Consider the following 18,213-nt stretch of genomic DNA (forward strand, 5'->3'; position numbering starts at 1 on the left):
TCGGCAGAGGGTTTTAGATGCTGAATCAGACTGAAAGTGGACACCCCAGAGTGTATAGTTCAGAAGTCTTTTGGACAGTTTTGAAGCAGCTGTTAACAACGAAACTTTCTGTCTCCTACTTTTCCTACATCCACGATTGCATTTTGTTCCTGTAGGCAAAACCTAGGCAAACTTTGCTACCCGCTCGAATTTATTTGAGCATAACTTGTCAATTAGGACAGCTCTGAGTAGTCACAGATGGTTTGCTTATTGCTCTTTATGCCCTCAGCTGTCCCATAATAGGTGGGATAAATCTTTTAAAGACAAAAAATAAAAGTTCATAATAACAGTGGGAATCGATATTGAGCACAAAATATCTAAAAGGTTTCCAGATTAGAAAGGTTAAAGTAGATTCTCAATTTCAGAACAGAACATTTTCCTTGGAAAGACTGTTTCCTTGAGATGGCTGTCCAGTCTGGGACGTAACAGAAATGCCTCTTGGAAAGTGTGTAAGATAAGGCAACAGCACAGTAACATCATGTCACTTCAAGGCTGAAAAATATAGGTATTTAGTTGTTTTGAATATAGGCTGCTGTACCCTGAGTTGGCCACTGGGCCATAATGAACCTACGGGGCACATTAATGGTAAGTTAAAGCTGTTGCAGAACCCTGTAAAGAGGCTGAGCTCTGGAAGGCTGGAATCAAACTCACTGTAATGAAGGTCCAGTCGTGTTCATAGTCTGAGCCTATTCCTGGGTCTGTACTGACCCCTAGTGACTACAACTCTAATTAAATAATTTACAGAGCCTCCATATATAATTATTTTTACATAAAGTGCTGCTGTACAAAGCAGCTTTTGTTGAAAGGTGTCTCCATTAGGAGGAAATTATTAAATTTTTTCTTTTTAAGCAGTGTCTACAGGAAGAAAAATTTTACTCTGTTCTTATTTTACAATAACCCATTTTTATTCTCACACGTGTGCTGACTTGAGACATATTTTGATATATTAATAAATGAACAGCTTATTTGTTATTATCACTGCTGCTATGATCCTGGGAGTCAGTGGTTTTAATTCATCTGCATAAGTTTATTCTTGAATGCAGACTCAGCCTGGAAACCTTGCAAACTTTTAATAAAATACAGATGGCATCGCTGTTAATCTGTTTACTGTCTAACATGCTTCACCTACACTACATATCTGATGTGCTTTTAGAAGTACCATCTGGAAAAACATTAGCATATTTTTACATGTATAAAGTGACAGCAACAGATCATTTCTTTTCCCTGAGCCTTTCAACTCAGCAGCAGATTAGGTTGAAGCATGCATGGTATGGCAAGTTCAATTCTCCTTTAGCAGCCCTCTGTGTCTGATCTTTAGCATGTTACAGAAGATCTTATTTTCAAGTATTATCAGTTTAAGTCAGTGTGGGGGTTTTGCCATGCGTGTGAAAACACAGAAATCTGCTATTGAGGCCTCACTGCATGAAGTGTTGAATGCCCTCAATTTCCTTTAAGCACAGACATGCGCCCACTCAGGTTTGCTGCACTGCAGATCACTCAATTCTCAACGAACAGGGATCTGCTGGTTACGGAGTAGGGAGCAGAAACTGAAGAGAGCAAGGTGTTTTATTGATTTCAGCTACACAGATCTCTGCAAATAACTTTAGATGTGAAAGATTAGTTCATAAAGGCACACTCTCACGCTTGTCAGCTCTCTGCAGTCAAACCTCAGTGGAATTTATTTTAGTCTAATTAATTACAGCGCTGTTATTGGCAAAGTAAATATTATAGATAAAACTCCATACACAATTCATTTTTATTAGATGCATTTATTTCATACTTTATACAAACACCGCATTTTAAACATACTATAGTAACAAAGCTATATATTAAAGCACAGTCTCTGCTCCAGCTGGCTCACCATTAGACTCCTCTAACCTGTCTGTCTTTTGGTCACTGGCTGTTTCTACATCCACTAAAAGAAAACGGGGTTAAGACTCATTTCCTTTTGTGTTATCTCAGAACTATAATAAATACACAGATGAGCACTGCTCTATTGGTTTAAATACGATTAAGTGAGAGAATCAAGAGGAATATTTATGTTTTCAGATGTCATAATGATTTCTCAGATTTCACCATATATATTTGGCTGGAAATACATACAGTAATAAACCAAGTTACTTCCCATTTACTGTTTGATAAACTTGGAGACTGGGAGCTCACTTTGTTATTGCTTCAAATCCAAATTATGTCAGCCATAATGATGTTTTTTCCACACCATTCAGTGCTCCCAACACGTTTCATTAAGTATGAATTTACCAGGGAAGTCTAAAAATGCTGCAATGTCTACTCTGTCATTACCCAACGCTGAAACACTGGGCAGAATAGAAATTCTATCCCCATCTGCTCTTTCTGGTAATTTTGGGTAAGTTTCTGGCAAACAGATTGTTACTAATTATAATAACACCTCAGAATTCCACTTTTTGTACATCAATAAGGAAAATCAATAGTCTTAACACCTGAGCAAGCAAACAGTATTAACTGTACTAGAAAATAAAATTGTTAAGGTATAGTATGAACTTTGCTATTCTCAAAACCAAACAAAAAATAAAAATATGAAATTGCAAAAGTTAAATATTGAAATCCTTTTTTACTAAATGAAAAAAAAAAAAAAGAGAGAGAGAATAGCCCAGAATAATAATTGAGCCCTGCTCAATTCAGTGTCCTGTTAAATATAATACTGTAAACTACAGAGAGATTGAACAATCACTAAATGTAAGATTTACATTTAGATAGCAGAGAAAAAATGAGAACAAAAGTATTTTTCAAGGTTTTAAAAAATATCTGGGCAGAATAGCCCTCCAAATCAAGATTTTAAGATGCCTCAGGCAGACAACATACAAAACATTGCTGCAAGGCACTGTGTGTACAATTTGAAAATCCAGGATTTCATTAGAGAGAGGGAGACATTTTCAGTATGCTTAGGAATTGATTTTAAAAAGATGTTTCGTGTCTTTTACATTTTCAGCATTTCAACTAAAATAGGCAACTTATTTTCAGTTCAGGAAAGCAGTGCTCAACTGCAATAATTAGTTATTGCAGTTGCAATAATTGCAAAAAAAATATTGCAACTGCAATAATTACAGCATTTTTAACATTCATATTATTTAAAATTACATTTCTAAAAGCTATAAAAGTTTTGCCACTACCCTGTTTTTGCAAGATATTTTCAATAAAGTATGACGACATTTCTCATATTACAATACAGTAATTTTAACTAGAAGGCACCCTAGAAGGCATCCAGTATAATTTCAGTTGTTCAGTCAAAATGATGTTGCAAGGAAACAAAATGCTTTTATATTCACACCTGTGGCTGCCACTGGACCACAGTGCTCTACAAAAAAGTTTGAAGGGCTCTACTCCAAAACTATGTTCTAAGAATGACCAAGGGTCATGTAAATTCCAAAAAAATTTAAAAAAGGAAAAATGTTTGAGACAAAGAAATAATTTCATATATTTGTAACTATTCAGTACTAGGCACATCCATTGGCTACTGACCAGTATTCTATGTGTAACAGATAATTCCTTTCCTGGCCCCCTTTTTCTTAACTCCCTTTGAAACACATCTCTTCCTGTTACATGGCACACAGTTATGCAATTTTCAGTATTCAAAGGTATTTTGACTTTTTGAGTGCATTTGTCTTTATCTTCTAAAGATCCTCTTTTGGGCTCTTCTTCCTGCTTACATTTGCCTTCTGATGTGGCAGTCAATGTATTTTCACACATTGCCCTTTAATGTTTGACATACTGAACTAAGCATAGAATGAAGGTGATCAAACCCCATTCTCTTCATTTACAGGTAAGAAACCAAATTGATACATTGTACAGAACAACAACAACGATCACTGAAATGAAGAAAAGATGTTATAACAAATTTATGTCCTCTAGGGAAATATCAGTAAGCTGTTGTTCATTACAAACATTTAGACAGTTTGGTTCTTCAGGAAGCAATATTAAAGTCTCTGTCCTTATCAAATCTTTAATACATTTGTTTAAAATATGTGTAGAAACATATTTCAGTTAATTCTTGCAAAAATGGTGAAATATCAAGGTTGTTATCACAGCAACACAGACACCTTCTAGAATGCATCAGTATTGCTGCTTACATTCAAAGTCCTATGAAACTGCCAAGTACAACTAATAAAATCTATTCATATTAATAATTATGCATTAAAGCATCTGTCTGACAAAACAGACCGGATCTTCTTAGGATCTTTCACTATCAGTCTTCCAGTATATAGCCAAAGTCTGCAAAAAACTCATTTCAACTGCCAAATTTTCAAAGCAGTTTAAATTTTGTGAGCAGGCTGAAGATCTTTCTAGGTGCACATACAGAACATACTTTTAATATACATTTTGAATGTTTTTGAATGTTAGAGTGTATTTCCTGCATCTTATTTTATCATTTTTGTGTCCAGTTGTGACTTTCCTTTTAAATTTAAATTTTTTCTTCAAAGTTCAAGTACTGGCTTCATATCTTTCTGCTGCAAATGAATCATTCTCCTTTTTTCTTCATCTCCATTTCTGCTTGGTTCTGTGGTCAAAATAGACATACTGAGCATTTTGTGTATAATTTGAGTGAAACTGTATGCTCTGACAAAGAAATTTAAGAATTAAACTTTCAATAATCATAGAAGCAGTAGAAAATATTTCATACTAATAAAATCAATCCATTTTCAAACTGTTGCATTCTTTTTCCACCTAAACCTTTCAAAGCAGATGTTTGAGAACTATGTAGTACTAGCATGAAGTAGCCAGACATGGCAGCAAGCCTAGATGACATAGGTAGGTGGTTTCAAGTGCTTTGCTTCTTCTATATGTTGCCTAAAGAGAACGTTGCATCTCTGACTGGAACCTAAACAGCGTTAACACTGAACTCCCCTGAGTGAAGTCACCCAAATGCTAACAACCAGGCCACCTGGAGAGCTTTGAAAGACAAGACTGCAAAACTGCACTTTTGTGACCCACTTTAGACTAATCTCCTACAACTGGTTTGTAACCATTCCAAGGACCAGTGGTTGCTCAGAAAAAAAATAATGTTAACGATCGTCTTCTATAGAATACAGCAATGAAAGAATTTGTCCAAGACAGGGCAGTGTTCAGCAGGTCTTCAACAACTTATTTCTTCTCATTTTCAGAGAAGTACTTTCTCACCAAACTACAAGGTAAAGCTTTCAAGAACTGAGAGGTTGCTTTGCTCTTCCACATTTTTTAACCATGCAGTTGCCGAGTGAAATCCCTATTAGACTGGGGAACAGATGGGAGATAACAAGGAAATGTCTTTCTTGAATGAAGTACAGAATTATTTGGGGGAAAGGAAATACAAGTTCTAATCCCTGCGCTCAAGACAGATGTAAAATGTATTAAAGGTTCTTAGGGTATATTCTGAGTTTTTAGGTAGCTTGATTCCACTTACAGCTGTTACTGGTACTTAACGTGCACTCAAATAGGGAGAGAAATAGACTGTCCACATATACAGTCTCTCCTGCTTTCTCCAGCGCTAGTAGCCAAAACTCACTTCATGTATCTCCTCACTTAAAAAGCAGGTACATACTTTGTTTTCATATCAGCAACATTATAGACAGTTAGAAATCATGAGCTAGATATAGACAAAATTATATGTTCACAAATGAAACTACTAACTATTCTTTCAGAATATTCAGTGCTGCTTACAATCTTGCAATCTTTGCCTGGGGAAGTTTTAAAAGATTTTAAGAGACACGTTTTCTCAATGAGGAGAACAAAAACACTGAATTACAAATATTCCTACAACAAATCTACCTGACTGGTTGTTTTAAACTTAGAGAATGTCTTCGCATGCGGATTTCTTTTCCGCCAAGTTGGTGCATTGTAAGATCCTGAAGAATACTTGTCTGCAGAAGGAAAAATAAAAAATGATCTCTTAATTTCAGCCACATTTTCAGGAAAAGATTATCTCAGTCTGCTATGTGATTTAAAAGTAACATTTAGTGAAGTATCAATTGACGGATCAGATGAATCATACATCACCCCTGAAATTCAAGCTATTATTAAATATAGACTTTACATTTGGTACATTAAAACATTTGTAAGCTTTCACCATTTCCACGATGCTCACAGATTCTTCAGAATCAATGTTTCTGTACTGAAAATCCTTCAGAAGAGTCAATTGCTTTTAGAATAAAGAAATCCATAACCCAACATACTCTTTTATCTCTGCCTGTAAAAGCATTAGGTGCAATATGTTAATGAATAATCATTCTGTATGAAATTTGGTTAAAAATACTTTTTTACTGATACCCTTACTTTCTTTTAACTCCAGGTTAATTTAATTAATTCCAACAAGTAAACACATAATAATTCTGTTTTCCAGTTTACATGCAGCATCTAAGTACCATAGTTTTCAGTTTGGGTACAAAATCTTTCATTTGTGTCAATCAGAATTTCTGGTTCCAAACCCAATGGCTCAGGTAGTCTTCAAAGAAAAGGTACTGAAAATCGTGATAGTTCTTTGTATGACAAAAACTCTGGACAAAATTTCTTTGAAATGCTCTATCCCTTTTCTAGACTGGAAATTTGGTAACATATATATTTTCCATTAAGAACATTCAGTCTGCTATTCTTATATAAACCTCTTCAGATTTGAACAAAACAAATGCTCAAACAAACAAACAAAAAAAAAACCCACCAAACTGTTAGTCCCTAAGACTAAACAATGATGTTGAGATTGATTTCATTTACATTTTTTCATCTAAAAACAATAATCTGTCAAGGGATGTTCCTTTTATTGGAAATAAAGACAGGAAGGCACCAAAAAACGGAGATCCAACTTAAAGATAAACAAAACTGGCAATGTATTATTTTGCTATTATTTAAATTATTTATCACTCTATTTGTCACTGAAGTGACATACAAAAAACCCCACAATTATCAAAATATTGATGAAGACTGGAAATAAAACCGAAATTATGTTACTATATTGTGTGAAGCTGAATCAGAAAGTTAAAAATAAGTGAAAGATATGAAATTAATTACATCTGAAAGAGCCAAAAAGTAAAATGTGAGATTCTAAACCCCACTCTAAGCTTCTTGTAAAATTCATGACATGGTAGGTATTATCAAGAAGACAGATGGCAGAAAGATGAAGGAGAACTTTACTCTGAAAGAACAGCAGGGAGAATGAATTTGGTCCTCCAGTCCCTATAGACCACATGAGAACATAATAATGTATATCACAAAAGTTCAGAGCAAAATTAAATTGGTAACAGATGTTTGAATAAGGTCCAAGACTTTGTTTATTCTGGAAGAAAAATAATCGTAAATAATGAAAAATAATCATAAATCATACGTAAAATGAAATACTAGTTGCAAAGACAAAGACAAAAAAATAAAAGGTCATTCCTTCATCCCCTGCCAGGAGAAATGGTACAAGAAATATTTCTTGAGAGGAAACTAAAATTCTACTGGAAAACAACTCCTACTACTATTACTATTGACATCTAGAGTAGGGCGATAAATTAAAGTGGAATATTATGAGGTCTACTAAACATTATGTTTCAAAAGAAAGAAAGGAAAAATAAGTGGGAATCAGCAGAGAGTTTAAGTGTGTTTTATCTCTGCCTATGGATACTACCACAATTTAATTATGAAAATTATGCCGGATTAAATTTACTCTTGCCCACATTTAGTACCTAAATAGGTACTCTTATTTAGATATAAAAGCCTAAATATTCACCTGCAATGACAAACATGAAAGCAGCAGAATGCAGTCAGGTATTTTAAGAGTCATTTTAAGAATTCTGTGCAAGCAGGAACTCACCTGTATATCCATTAAACTTTGGTTCCTGTGTGACTCTGGTATTACGGTAGAAAACATACGCTGACCTTCGAGGTTCTGCAGAATTGAAGTAAGTGTTTCTTTCAGTCTGTCTCACAGAATGAATAGAAGAAGCAGTTTCATCATCCCTCCTCTGATAATTTCGTTGGTAATTTGTTGTAACTTTTGAGTATGAAGTGGGAATTCCTAAAATTGGAAAAACAAATTTATACAGTAATGTGATATTGCTCAAAATTTGACATATTAGAGAAAAATGAAGGCTGGAAGACAAAATTAAAAAAATATTCTGTACAGATAATCCTCTCAAAATATAGGTTGTCCATGTGCAACACAAAGAATAGAACGAGGTAGTACTAAATTACCTAATAGTTTAGTTTATTGAAATGGATAAGCCTGCTGTTTTCTAAAAATACCTTTGCCTGTTCCTGTATTAGGTGAGTTTCTTTGCTCCTCAGAAATCCATTTCTTTTTCTTTACTCCCTTGAAGTGGTATTTCCTCACCTGGTCAGAGCTGTTTGTTGCTGAAGGATTTAAACAGCACAGATTTACTTTTCAAAAAGCACACCTTTTCTTCCCAACAAATGCTGTGATGTGTTGAAAACCTAATCTCACTCTTCATACACGGGTCTCCATAGGTAAAGAACATTCTTTTGCTCTTTAACTATTTTGCAAGAATAGTCACACAAAATAAAAACAAAAGTTGCTACATTTCCACAGTTGCCCAGTTCAAGGTCTCAAAATCTGAATAGGAAGCTCAAACTTCAACAACAACAAAGTCCAACAGTACTTTGAACGAGTACAATTACTTTGATTGATTCTGTCTCAGAATGTTCCTCATTAAGAATCAGAAAATCTTCAGTAATACTGTAAAAAATAGAATGTCATGTAAAAATCAGAAAATATACAATAATTAAGTACCTTTTATATTTGAATATTTTGCAGTTGGTGTTTTTTCAAAAGGTTGTGCCTCCCTTCTTTGTCCATTAACATACTTATTTCTCCGTGCCGCAAAATAATCACCTCCTACAGAAAATGAAGAAAAGCTGAAGAAAATAATGCATACTAAAGAACATACAGAAAAATTAAATGTGAACAATTTTTATAATTACATTTTCACTGAAATTAATTAAAAAAAATGCACAAAATATAATAAAACCAAATAGACAATTCCTTAAGGCCCCCTCAAGCCCTCCCCCTTCCTCCTCAGCCCCCCCCCAAAAAGATAAACATTAAAAGTTTTAAATACACATGGGTATAATTTAATTACAGAATTGCTTCTCACTGGTAGCTTTTTACTAGTGACAGTCAAAATCACCTAAAAGAAAGCCATGTACTACACATGACATAAGTCATAGTAAAAGAAATAGGTGGATGAGAAGCTGAACACCAGCCAGCAGTGTGAACTGGCAGCCTGGAAGGCCAACTATATCCTGAGCTGCATTAAAAAAGGGATGACCAGCAGAGAGAGAGAGAGAGAGAGAGGTGATTTTCCCCTCTCCTCAGCTCTTGTGAGGCCCCATCTGGAGCCTCCAGAACAAGAAAGATGCAGAGTGCTTGGAATGGGTCCAGAGGAGGACACCTAAGATGATCAAGGGCTGAAGCAGGTTGAGGGAACTGGGTTTGTTTAGCTTGGAGAAGAGGCGGCTCTGGGGAGACCTCATTGTGGCCTTCCAATACCTGAAGGGAGCATATAAACAGGAGGAGGAATGGCTATTTATGAGGGTGGATAGTGAGAGGACAAAGGAGAATGGTTTTAAACTGAGACAGGGGAGATTTAGGTTAGATATTAGGAGTTTATCAGGTTAGATATTAGGAAGTTTTAGATATTAGGAGTTTATTAGGTTAGATATTAGGAAGTTTTTCACACAGAGGGTGTTGAAGCACTGGCACAGGTTGCCCAAGGAGGCTGTGGATGCCCCATCCCTGGAGGCGTTCACAGCCAGGCTGGATGTGGCTCTGGGCAGCCTGGTTTAGTGGTTAGTGACCCTGCACACAGCAGGGGGTTGAAACTGGATGATCATTGTGCTCCTTTTCAATCTAGGCCATTCTATGATTTTATGATAATATGTAAGATACATTTATACTGTTTCATACTTGTCTGAAGATAGAACATGCACACCCCCTTGCTCAAAGCTAGACCAAGCATCCCTACCATGATAATGAATTATTTTGCACTGACAAACTAAGAGGAGAAAAAGGAATAATACAGTAATTCTTACTATTTGTACCAGTATTTAATATTTATGAAGAAAAAGGAGCAAATACTGGTAAGTAAACATACACAGATTGCCCTGAAAGTAATGTCTCTTGTAGTCATTCCTACACTTACTTTGTTAACTTCACAAGCCGCTTCTTTGTCCAAAATAAAAGGGAAAAAGTCAAATGTAATCAGCATGAAGGCTTTTTATATTTACTATAATCTTAAAACAAATGGAATCATAAATGGTACTTACAATCTTTACAATTAATGGTCTAGTATTAGGAGGAGTGCACATAACATGAGTAATAAGAAAAAGAGCTATGTATTTCAATTATTATTTTATATTTAAGAAGTGAAGTTTATTGCAGGCATAATGATTTATGGCAGCTCTCTTTACTAGATGATGTTCAGTACCGAGAAGCCAATGTTAATTACCTTCATTTTCATAGGATTTATCATGTGTTCTGCTAATACACTGCACTGATACTTTCCTTCCTGAAGTCTCTCTCTCTCTTTCCACATTATTAAATTTTGTAGGAATTGTATTACTGTCACCTGGAAAGGCAAAGAAAGAATATTTTAGCTCCCTGTGTATAAGCATAATAAATGAAAATGTCATTCTCTTCCTTCCATCTTCTATTTCATCTATGAATTAGTAATTAGCTCAAAGCAATTTCCTTTAACTTCTTGCTTTATATTCTTCTTTCTCTTTTATTACACATTTTGACAGTGCATGATGCAATTAAGCTCTGATGTATATAACATGTGAGTTTCCTAAGGAAATGCTATGATACTCAGGTTAACCTGAGCCATGGTAAGTTTTGCCCACAAAGATAAAAATACCTACCTTTCCACAAATCATGCTCTATGGTTTGCTTTGGTAATTGTTCATTTTCCAAAGATAGAGATGGAGATACCATTTCTGTTGACTGGTGTTCCTGAGGGTAATGAATCCTGTAATATTCTCCTAAACATATTCCCAAAAGAGGAAAAAATCATATTATTACATTATATATAATATATATTATAAATTATATTATTAAATTATATTATTAGATTATTACATATTTTTGTTATTAGTTGTATATTTATTATATGTTCAAAAAAGATCACTAATTTCGTTACCAGATTTATAGCACATTTCCTTTATTGCTCTTTCCTCTTCAATGTCTTCAGCAGTCTTTTCCAACAAATCAGAAATATCTGTAGGCAGATTTTAGAAAGATTACTAGTTATCTTCTCGTGCTGTACAAAGACCCTTCATGTTTCTTAATTATCTAATAACATAATGAATTTCATTTTTGTCATGATTATTCTAAAATGTTATGTTTTCCCAAGTGCAATGGAGCATCAGCTACAGCACCTATTAAAACACAATTTTTGTTGACTTGAAGTGATTTAAAATCATTTTCAGTATTCATTTGCAAAACATTTGTTTATTCACAAGGAAATCCCAATGAACATGTCATCTGGGACTTCTGGTCACAGAGCTTCTGCCCAGTGTTCTTAACCTGTAACATCTGCTGGCACAGCTGGTGAAGTGAGTGTTCCTTATCTTTCTCAGTTAAGATTAATAAGACTTATCTCTTAAGTGAGACACATCCAATTGCTTAAATTCAGGTGTGGAGTGTTTTTTATTTAATATATGTTCTTTGAAATATATATGTGTGTGTAAACCAGTGAAGCATATTGCATGAACTCTCTTTACTAGATTTAATAACTTTTTTGTAATAAAGTGAGGCCGGCCACTGGATTTCAGCCAGTTTAATAAATCAAATTGAACAAATGACTTGAGCTGAAGGCACACAACTATCTTTTGTAAAGAAACCTTCACTGATGATTGTGTACAGCTCTAACTCCTGTTCAGAAATCTGTTTCCCATAAAAAGAAGTACCTCCTAAATATGCAATTTTTACAGCATAGGTAACCCATAACATGAGATAATCCCAAAGAAAGAAAATACTTGGAGCTGTACAGATCAAAAATATTTTGTTCACCATGAAAATAAATTGTTTCCTGACCTGCTACTGTAAAGCCCTACTGAACATTTCTCAGTACTAACTGGTGGCAGTGCTGGCTAACATTAAGCCACACAGCAAATGCTCAGTCAACACATTTGTCAACACAAATACTAGCGAGAAGAGGAAGATATTATGCGTTTCTAAATGAGAAAATGCCAACTAATCAGACCACCCTCAAACTGAGAAGTTGTATGTTACATTATAGTATTTGGCAGACATCTGAATATTTTAAATTCTAATTGGTGAAAAATTGAATATATGAGTTATATCTGCATCAAAATACAAAACTAGATGCTTCACAGGAGTTAGAAAATACTGGTTTAGTCATGCATCTGGTGACTAACATTTCTGTTGGAAAACAATTTCAAAAACTTGTCAACAACTCTATCCTAAGAGCATTAATGGCTGTGAGAATAAATCAGTCATGAACTACATTGCAAAAGGTGAAAAACATCCACTCTACTTCCTTGATAGAAAAAAAAGAAAATTTGTTTACTATTCTTGTTGTCTTCATCCTCCTCTTCCTCCTCCTCTTCGTCATCCTCATCATGGCTGAGGTCTACAATCACTGGAGGGTGAATTGGTCTTAAAAAAGCCTCCTGAATTTTGAGCGACTCTTGACTATGGGCTGAATTCAAAATTCCTTCTTGGCCTTCCTGTTGAAATACAGTATCTGCAGAAAAGAACGTGATACTGATTTTTTCAGGAGGGAATTGCAATATGAAATCCAGGTTCAGACCAACAGGTAAACTTTTGAAATAAATATCATATTTAAAGTATCTGCAAATAGATTAATTGTGCCTTTTAGCAAGTATCTTCTTCAGAGTCAGGCAAAAGAGCACCTTCCAAACACAGAAAGAATGAAAATGTATGCATACTAGCTCCTCTGAAGGAAAAGATGGCATTCTGCTGACTATAGTCTTTTGAAAAGAGAAGCATTTTAATCATTCTATGCTGTTTTAAAAAGTCTGTATATCTCTTCCTGCTAGTAGATAAACAAATCTAAGTAACTTTCTCTCTTCCAGTCTCTTCATAGATAGTTTACAACATAGGGAAATATATGATTAGTAATATCTTGGTTGAAGTCAATGATTCTAGGACTCGTCTTATAGAAATATATTAAGCATGTTAAACAGCAGGCAGGTCTGTATTGCTCCACAGGGCATCAGTTTTGAAGAATTTAGCACCGTTAAGCACTAAGCCAAATCAAACTTTAACAAGATTTTTAAGTCTTGAAAAAAATAAACATAGTTTTAGTACTTGCAGTGTTACTGTGAGCACCCAAATTGTGGAGTTACACACATTCCATAAAATAAAATAGGTCCATTTTCTAATTCTGATTTTGGGGGCATTACTCCTAGAAAGGGTGCCTTATGCACAGTGTCTTTGGGCATCCTGACTAGTTCATACCGTACCCAAAAGTGTACTTAAGTTTACAATAGCTCTAGCTGGCCGAGGCTGATGTTGTGAATGTGGAAACTGCACTAAAAGCAGTATGGAAACTCATACAAACATCACTATTGCTGCCCGTGGGGATCCATGTGGGGCACTGCCTGAAGGGTGGAACTTGGGGTATGGAGCTGTGTTACAGCAGTGCTTGGAGAGCTGCAGCCTGTGGGAAGGCCATGTGGGATCAGTTCAGGAAGGATGGCATCTCACTGGAGTGACCCCACGCTGGGCAAAGAGTGATCATAAGGGAGCAGCGGAGACAAAGCATTAAGGATGGACTGCAATCCCCTACCCCCCATTCCCTTGTGCTGCTTCAGGGGAGGAGGTAGAAGAGAGTGGACAGAGGGGAAGGTGGTGTTAATTTGCTTTGCTTTTAGTTTCTCTTTTCTCTAATCTGTAGTAGTTGGAAATAAACTACATTAATCATTTCTTCAGATAAAATGGATAATTTCAGATGCTTTCTTAGAAAATTACTGGGTTTGTCTACATGTATGAACTTAATATATGAAAATGATAGTGCAGAAAGTGTACTGCACACAACTGCAATCCATTGGTGATATTCATTGTGAAACAGTTGAGAGTCAACTATTACATTCTGGAGAAGGAAAATATTTTAATACTTTAGTCCCTGAATGATGCTCTACAGTGAGGTCAGAAAAGACCCTATCAATTCAGAAGCTAAAAGATTAATTATTTCTATAAAACAAAATCTTCAGACTAAATCTGAATTGTGTTTTCTATTTACTGCAAAGAAGGATGACTTACCATCTACTACTCCAAAAATACAGCACAGATGAAAAGTTAGTGTAAAATTTGTACTCCAGAAATCTTAACAGTCTAAATTGCCATTTCCTAATTTATCTTTTATGTAGTGAGTGGCTATGAAGATTTGTAACATTCCTCTGCATAAATTAATATAGAAACCCATCCATATACCAATACAATTCCTTCATTCACTTTGAACTTGACGGGATAGCCAGTCACGCCTGATTTATTTGCAGTGGTGCATATCTTGATGTTAACGTGCACTATGTAAGTGGAAGTTTAAGGATATTTTCAAATATTTACTTATTTTACTAGACAAATTGTTGAGAAAATACTTTTACTTACTGCTACTAGGTGGTAGAAAAAGTCCATTTATAGTACGAGGTTTGCTATGATGGAAGATGCAACTGATCCTCACACAGCCTAATGGCTGCGTTTCCCAGAAACACAAGATGTTGTTGTAGTTTTGCTGTGAGACAAAACATTTTCAGACATTGTAAATGTAAGAATACACGTGGGCTATACTGACTAACACACACTGTACTGCAAGGAATAGATGAGTAACATTTAGGAGGACCATACAGCGGTCTGCTAAAATGTTTAAAGTTATCAGTACTTAAGCCAAATGATACAGGACTGTTGCCAGATAAGAATAGAGTAAATCTGTCTACGTACTCTCCTGCAACATACTCCACTGCAGGCATTTTATGAGATGTTGGGAAGAAAAAAAATATTTTTATTGTATAGCATGTTTATTTAATTTATGTGTGCCTGAGCTTCCTCTTCTACAGAATGGGATAATCAGACCTATCTCAAATGAAATCTGCTGTATAAGTGCAAATCTCACTCATAGACTCTCTTAAAAGACATGGAGTTGTGGAAAAATAAGGACAACAAAACTCAAAAACATAAAGATGCCTTAAAAAATGGAAAATGTACTAATTTAAGAATTTTTAATCCTTGTACAGACTCATCAGACATGGATTACTAAACAAATGAATAAAACTCTTTTGTTTAATTTCCTATTCAAAAACACTTTGGCACAAGAAAGCCACTTTTGACTTCAGACTAAAATCGTTTTTGAAGGAACTCACTCCCTTCTCTACCTTTGTGTAAACACCTCCCTTGTCTACATGATGTACACAAGGTATCACGGCTAAGAGGTTTTTCACAGTGACAGAATCTTCACTAGAAATCCTAATGAGGAGAAGGATTCTGAGGCTTAGACATACTAAATTCCTATATACGATGTATTAGTGGCTGTTTTAAGTGTGAGTCTCCTCCAATAAAACTTCTTTTCATTAATGGAAGAGACCATAGAGCAGCCAAGAATAAAAATACTATAATGAAAAATATTTACAAGTTACCAAAAATGTTCAGGATTTGATGTTCTGAGTCTATTACTATCATTACACTGCCTATGCCATCTGCCAGTTGGTTTTTCATATGACACACAGAAGCTTAATGGGAAAAAGAAATTATTGACATTGTTTCATTTAGTTATTTAATTATTGCTGCTTCACTTCTACATACAATCACAATGCTGGGATTATACTGATTAAGATTTTTCCAGATTATGTCTGTGTACATAGTGCACAATTAGCACATTTCCAATGAAAGTCCCTTTCTTTAGTCAAAATTCTGTTATCCGCCTTATTAAAGTTTTTTGATTCTAGCATTGTCTCTGATCATACAATTCACTTTTTCCTATAACCTGAGCTATCATTCTCCAGCACATCTCAAGGAAACTCATAATTACAAATAGGCATGTGCTCAAGAACAACACTCTGAAGATGGGAAAATCAAGTTTATATTTGGGATACGAACTATATGCCAGCTGAGAGTTGCAAACAGCAGACAACCAGCTATTTCTTAAAGAATTTGTCTATTTTTTTTTAAGGAAAACAAAGACTTTAAATTGCCTGAATTCTCTCCAAAATAAATTGGAATATTCCCATCTGCTTTGGGGAAATAAGTTTCATTCAGCTACAAACATTAGCAGCTGAAGGGGCAGAATCAAGGAGCAGCATCTCAACACCACATTGCTTTTGGAATTCAGTCAATACAGCTGGTTCATGCACTGAGACATGCTGGGATTTGGAGCCAAAGCCTGCCTCCAAAGCATTAATACCTAAAACACTAATGCTCAAATAAATACAATAACCAGGAACTCTGTATCTAGCCCTGGATTTTTACCAGTTGGAAAGTAAATATTTCTTTAAAGGACAAAACCCATTATGAATGGCTTCAATTTCTATAACAGGCTTTAAAGAAATTCAGGTAGTCAGTGTAAGTGGAAATTATAAACATGGTCTATTCATTTAATATAACATTGACAGATAAAGAGAGATAAACTTCTTTGCTTCCTGAGTATCTGAGCCCTAGTCACAGGAATAATTAGGACAATTTGCCCTTCTCACTTCTGAAAAATGAGACAATTGATTTACACATACTGCCATGATAAAGACATAGCAACTTTTAACGTTAGGTAATAAATCTCCATCTAAATATGCATGTATCAAAGAATTCAAGGACGCTGACCACTCCAAAATCTATTGCATTTACCTGTACGTATGGAGAATAAAAGTAGCAGTTATTCCCACCTTCAGCCATTTTCACTTCTTATGCATCTACTCTACTCGTTTTATTCAGGCAGAGCATACATTAAAACATAAAAGCTATCCCTGTACAGGGAAATCTTAATTTTATCCTGAAAACAGTAGTTTTCTTTAAAAATTGAGTTTTCAGAAATTCAACTCTGCTTCTGTTTTGAAACAAAACTCCAACTGACAGTGTAGCTAAAACTAAGTACAGCAGAGCTAAGGAGCCAGGTTTGCTAACTGTCAAAGATGGTGGCTAGAATGTTACGTTTCCACGGCTTCCACTGCTCCTCTAGATCCTGTGACATCATCAGATGACATCACGCAGCGTTTCAGGCTTGGACATCTTCCTTATTTTCACTGAATTAAGCATGAAAAATTGAACCTTTTCTAAGAGTTTATTGTATACTCCTTTCAAAATTTCTTCTTGCAAAGTTTCTTCTTTCAAAAAGTTTGACGTAAAAAGGAACGGACCCATCTGGCACAGTTTAAATCATACCCAACTTCTCACTGCAGAAGCTGTGGTCTTCAAAACAAATCTTTGATATAACAAATACAAATCTTACCCCTAAAATCCTTGTACACAATGTTTTTCTTACCGTATCTCTCTTTGGACTGAGACACTTGCTTCTTCCTGTCAGTACGCTCTAAGGTGCTGACTGCTGATGTTGTTTATGTTAATTGCTTTCTGTTGCTCCCATGATGTCCACTGCCACAGCTAAAGCAGAGAGAACAGCTTATACCTGTGTTACCAATTAACCCCTCCATTCTCATCCTGTCCTGGGTTGCCATGATTTTGCTCGAAAGTGCTGGCTAGGCTCAATGTGGGCAGGAAAAGCAAGAGCTTTAACAGAGGAACGACATTTAAAGGGCTCTAGGAGTTAGGCACACTTTCCACCTGAACTCAGCACTCAGGAAAGTTAAGAAAATTAAGGAGAACAGATTAAGAGAATGAATAACGAACGATCAGTGGGCAGGAGGGTGCACTGAAACAAACAGTTACAGCTGCCAGGAACTACCCTAACTGACAGCGCAGAGAACCCGGGCAACGAAAGGAGGCGGCCGTCCCTCCCCAGGCACAACCTGACACCGAGAAGCCTCCGCTCCTTGAGGACACCGCTTCCATGCCCGCGCAGAGGCGGAGTGAAGGCCGTCGAGCGAGATCAGCCGCTGAAGTAACAGCCAACGGCTTTCGCCTCAGCCCCAGCGCGTGCCCCGTCCCGGCGGGACACTCCCGCCCGCCGCGAGAGGCGGCCTCGCTCTGCATTGGGGCTCCTGCCGGGCGCAGCCGGACTACGTCTCCCATGGCTCAGCGCGGTGCGG

General features: G+C 35.9%; 1 protein-coding gene across 1 annotated transcript; it reads right to left on the minus strand.

Annotated features, from left to right (window-relative positions):
• Positions 1-1,812: 1,812 nt before the first annotated feature.
• Positions 1,813-18,087, minus strand: CUNH12orf50 (chromosome unknown C12orf50 homolog; the record flags this gene model as incomplete). Its single annotated transcript, XM_042815878.1, has 11 exons — positions 1,813-4,573; positions 5,821-5,912; positions 7,838-8,041; positions 8,269-8,376; positions 8,774-8,878; positions 10,491-10,610; positions 10,903-11,022; positions 11,181-11,258; positions 12,573-12,749; positions 14,636-14,759; positions 17,974-18,087. Coding segments are annotated over 11 exons (1,281 nt in total), but the record flags the coding sequence as incomplete, so codon positions are not given.
• Between the last annotated feature and the right edge of the window lie 126 nt (positions 18,088-18,213).

The sequence above is a fragment of the Centrocercus urophasianus genome, unplaced genomic scaffold (assembly GCF_019232065.1).
Source record: "Centrocercus urophasianus isolate 14NV4802_14NV808 unplaced genomic scaffold, USGS_Curo_1.0 seq_15, whole genome shotgun sequence".
NCBI classification, from domain to species: domain Eukaryota; kingdom Metazoa; phylum Chordata; class Aves; order Galliformes; family Phasianidae; genus Centrocercus; species Centrocercus urophasianus.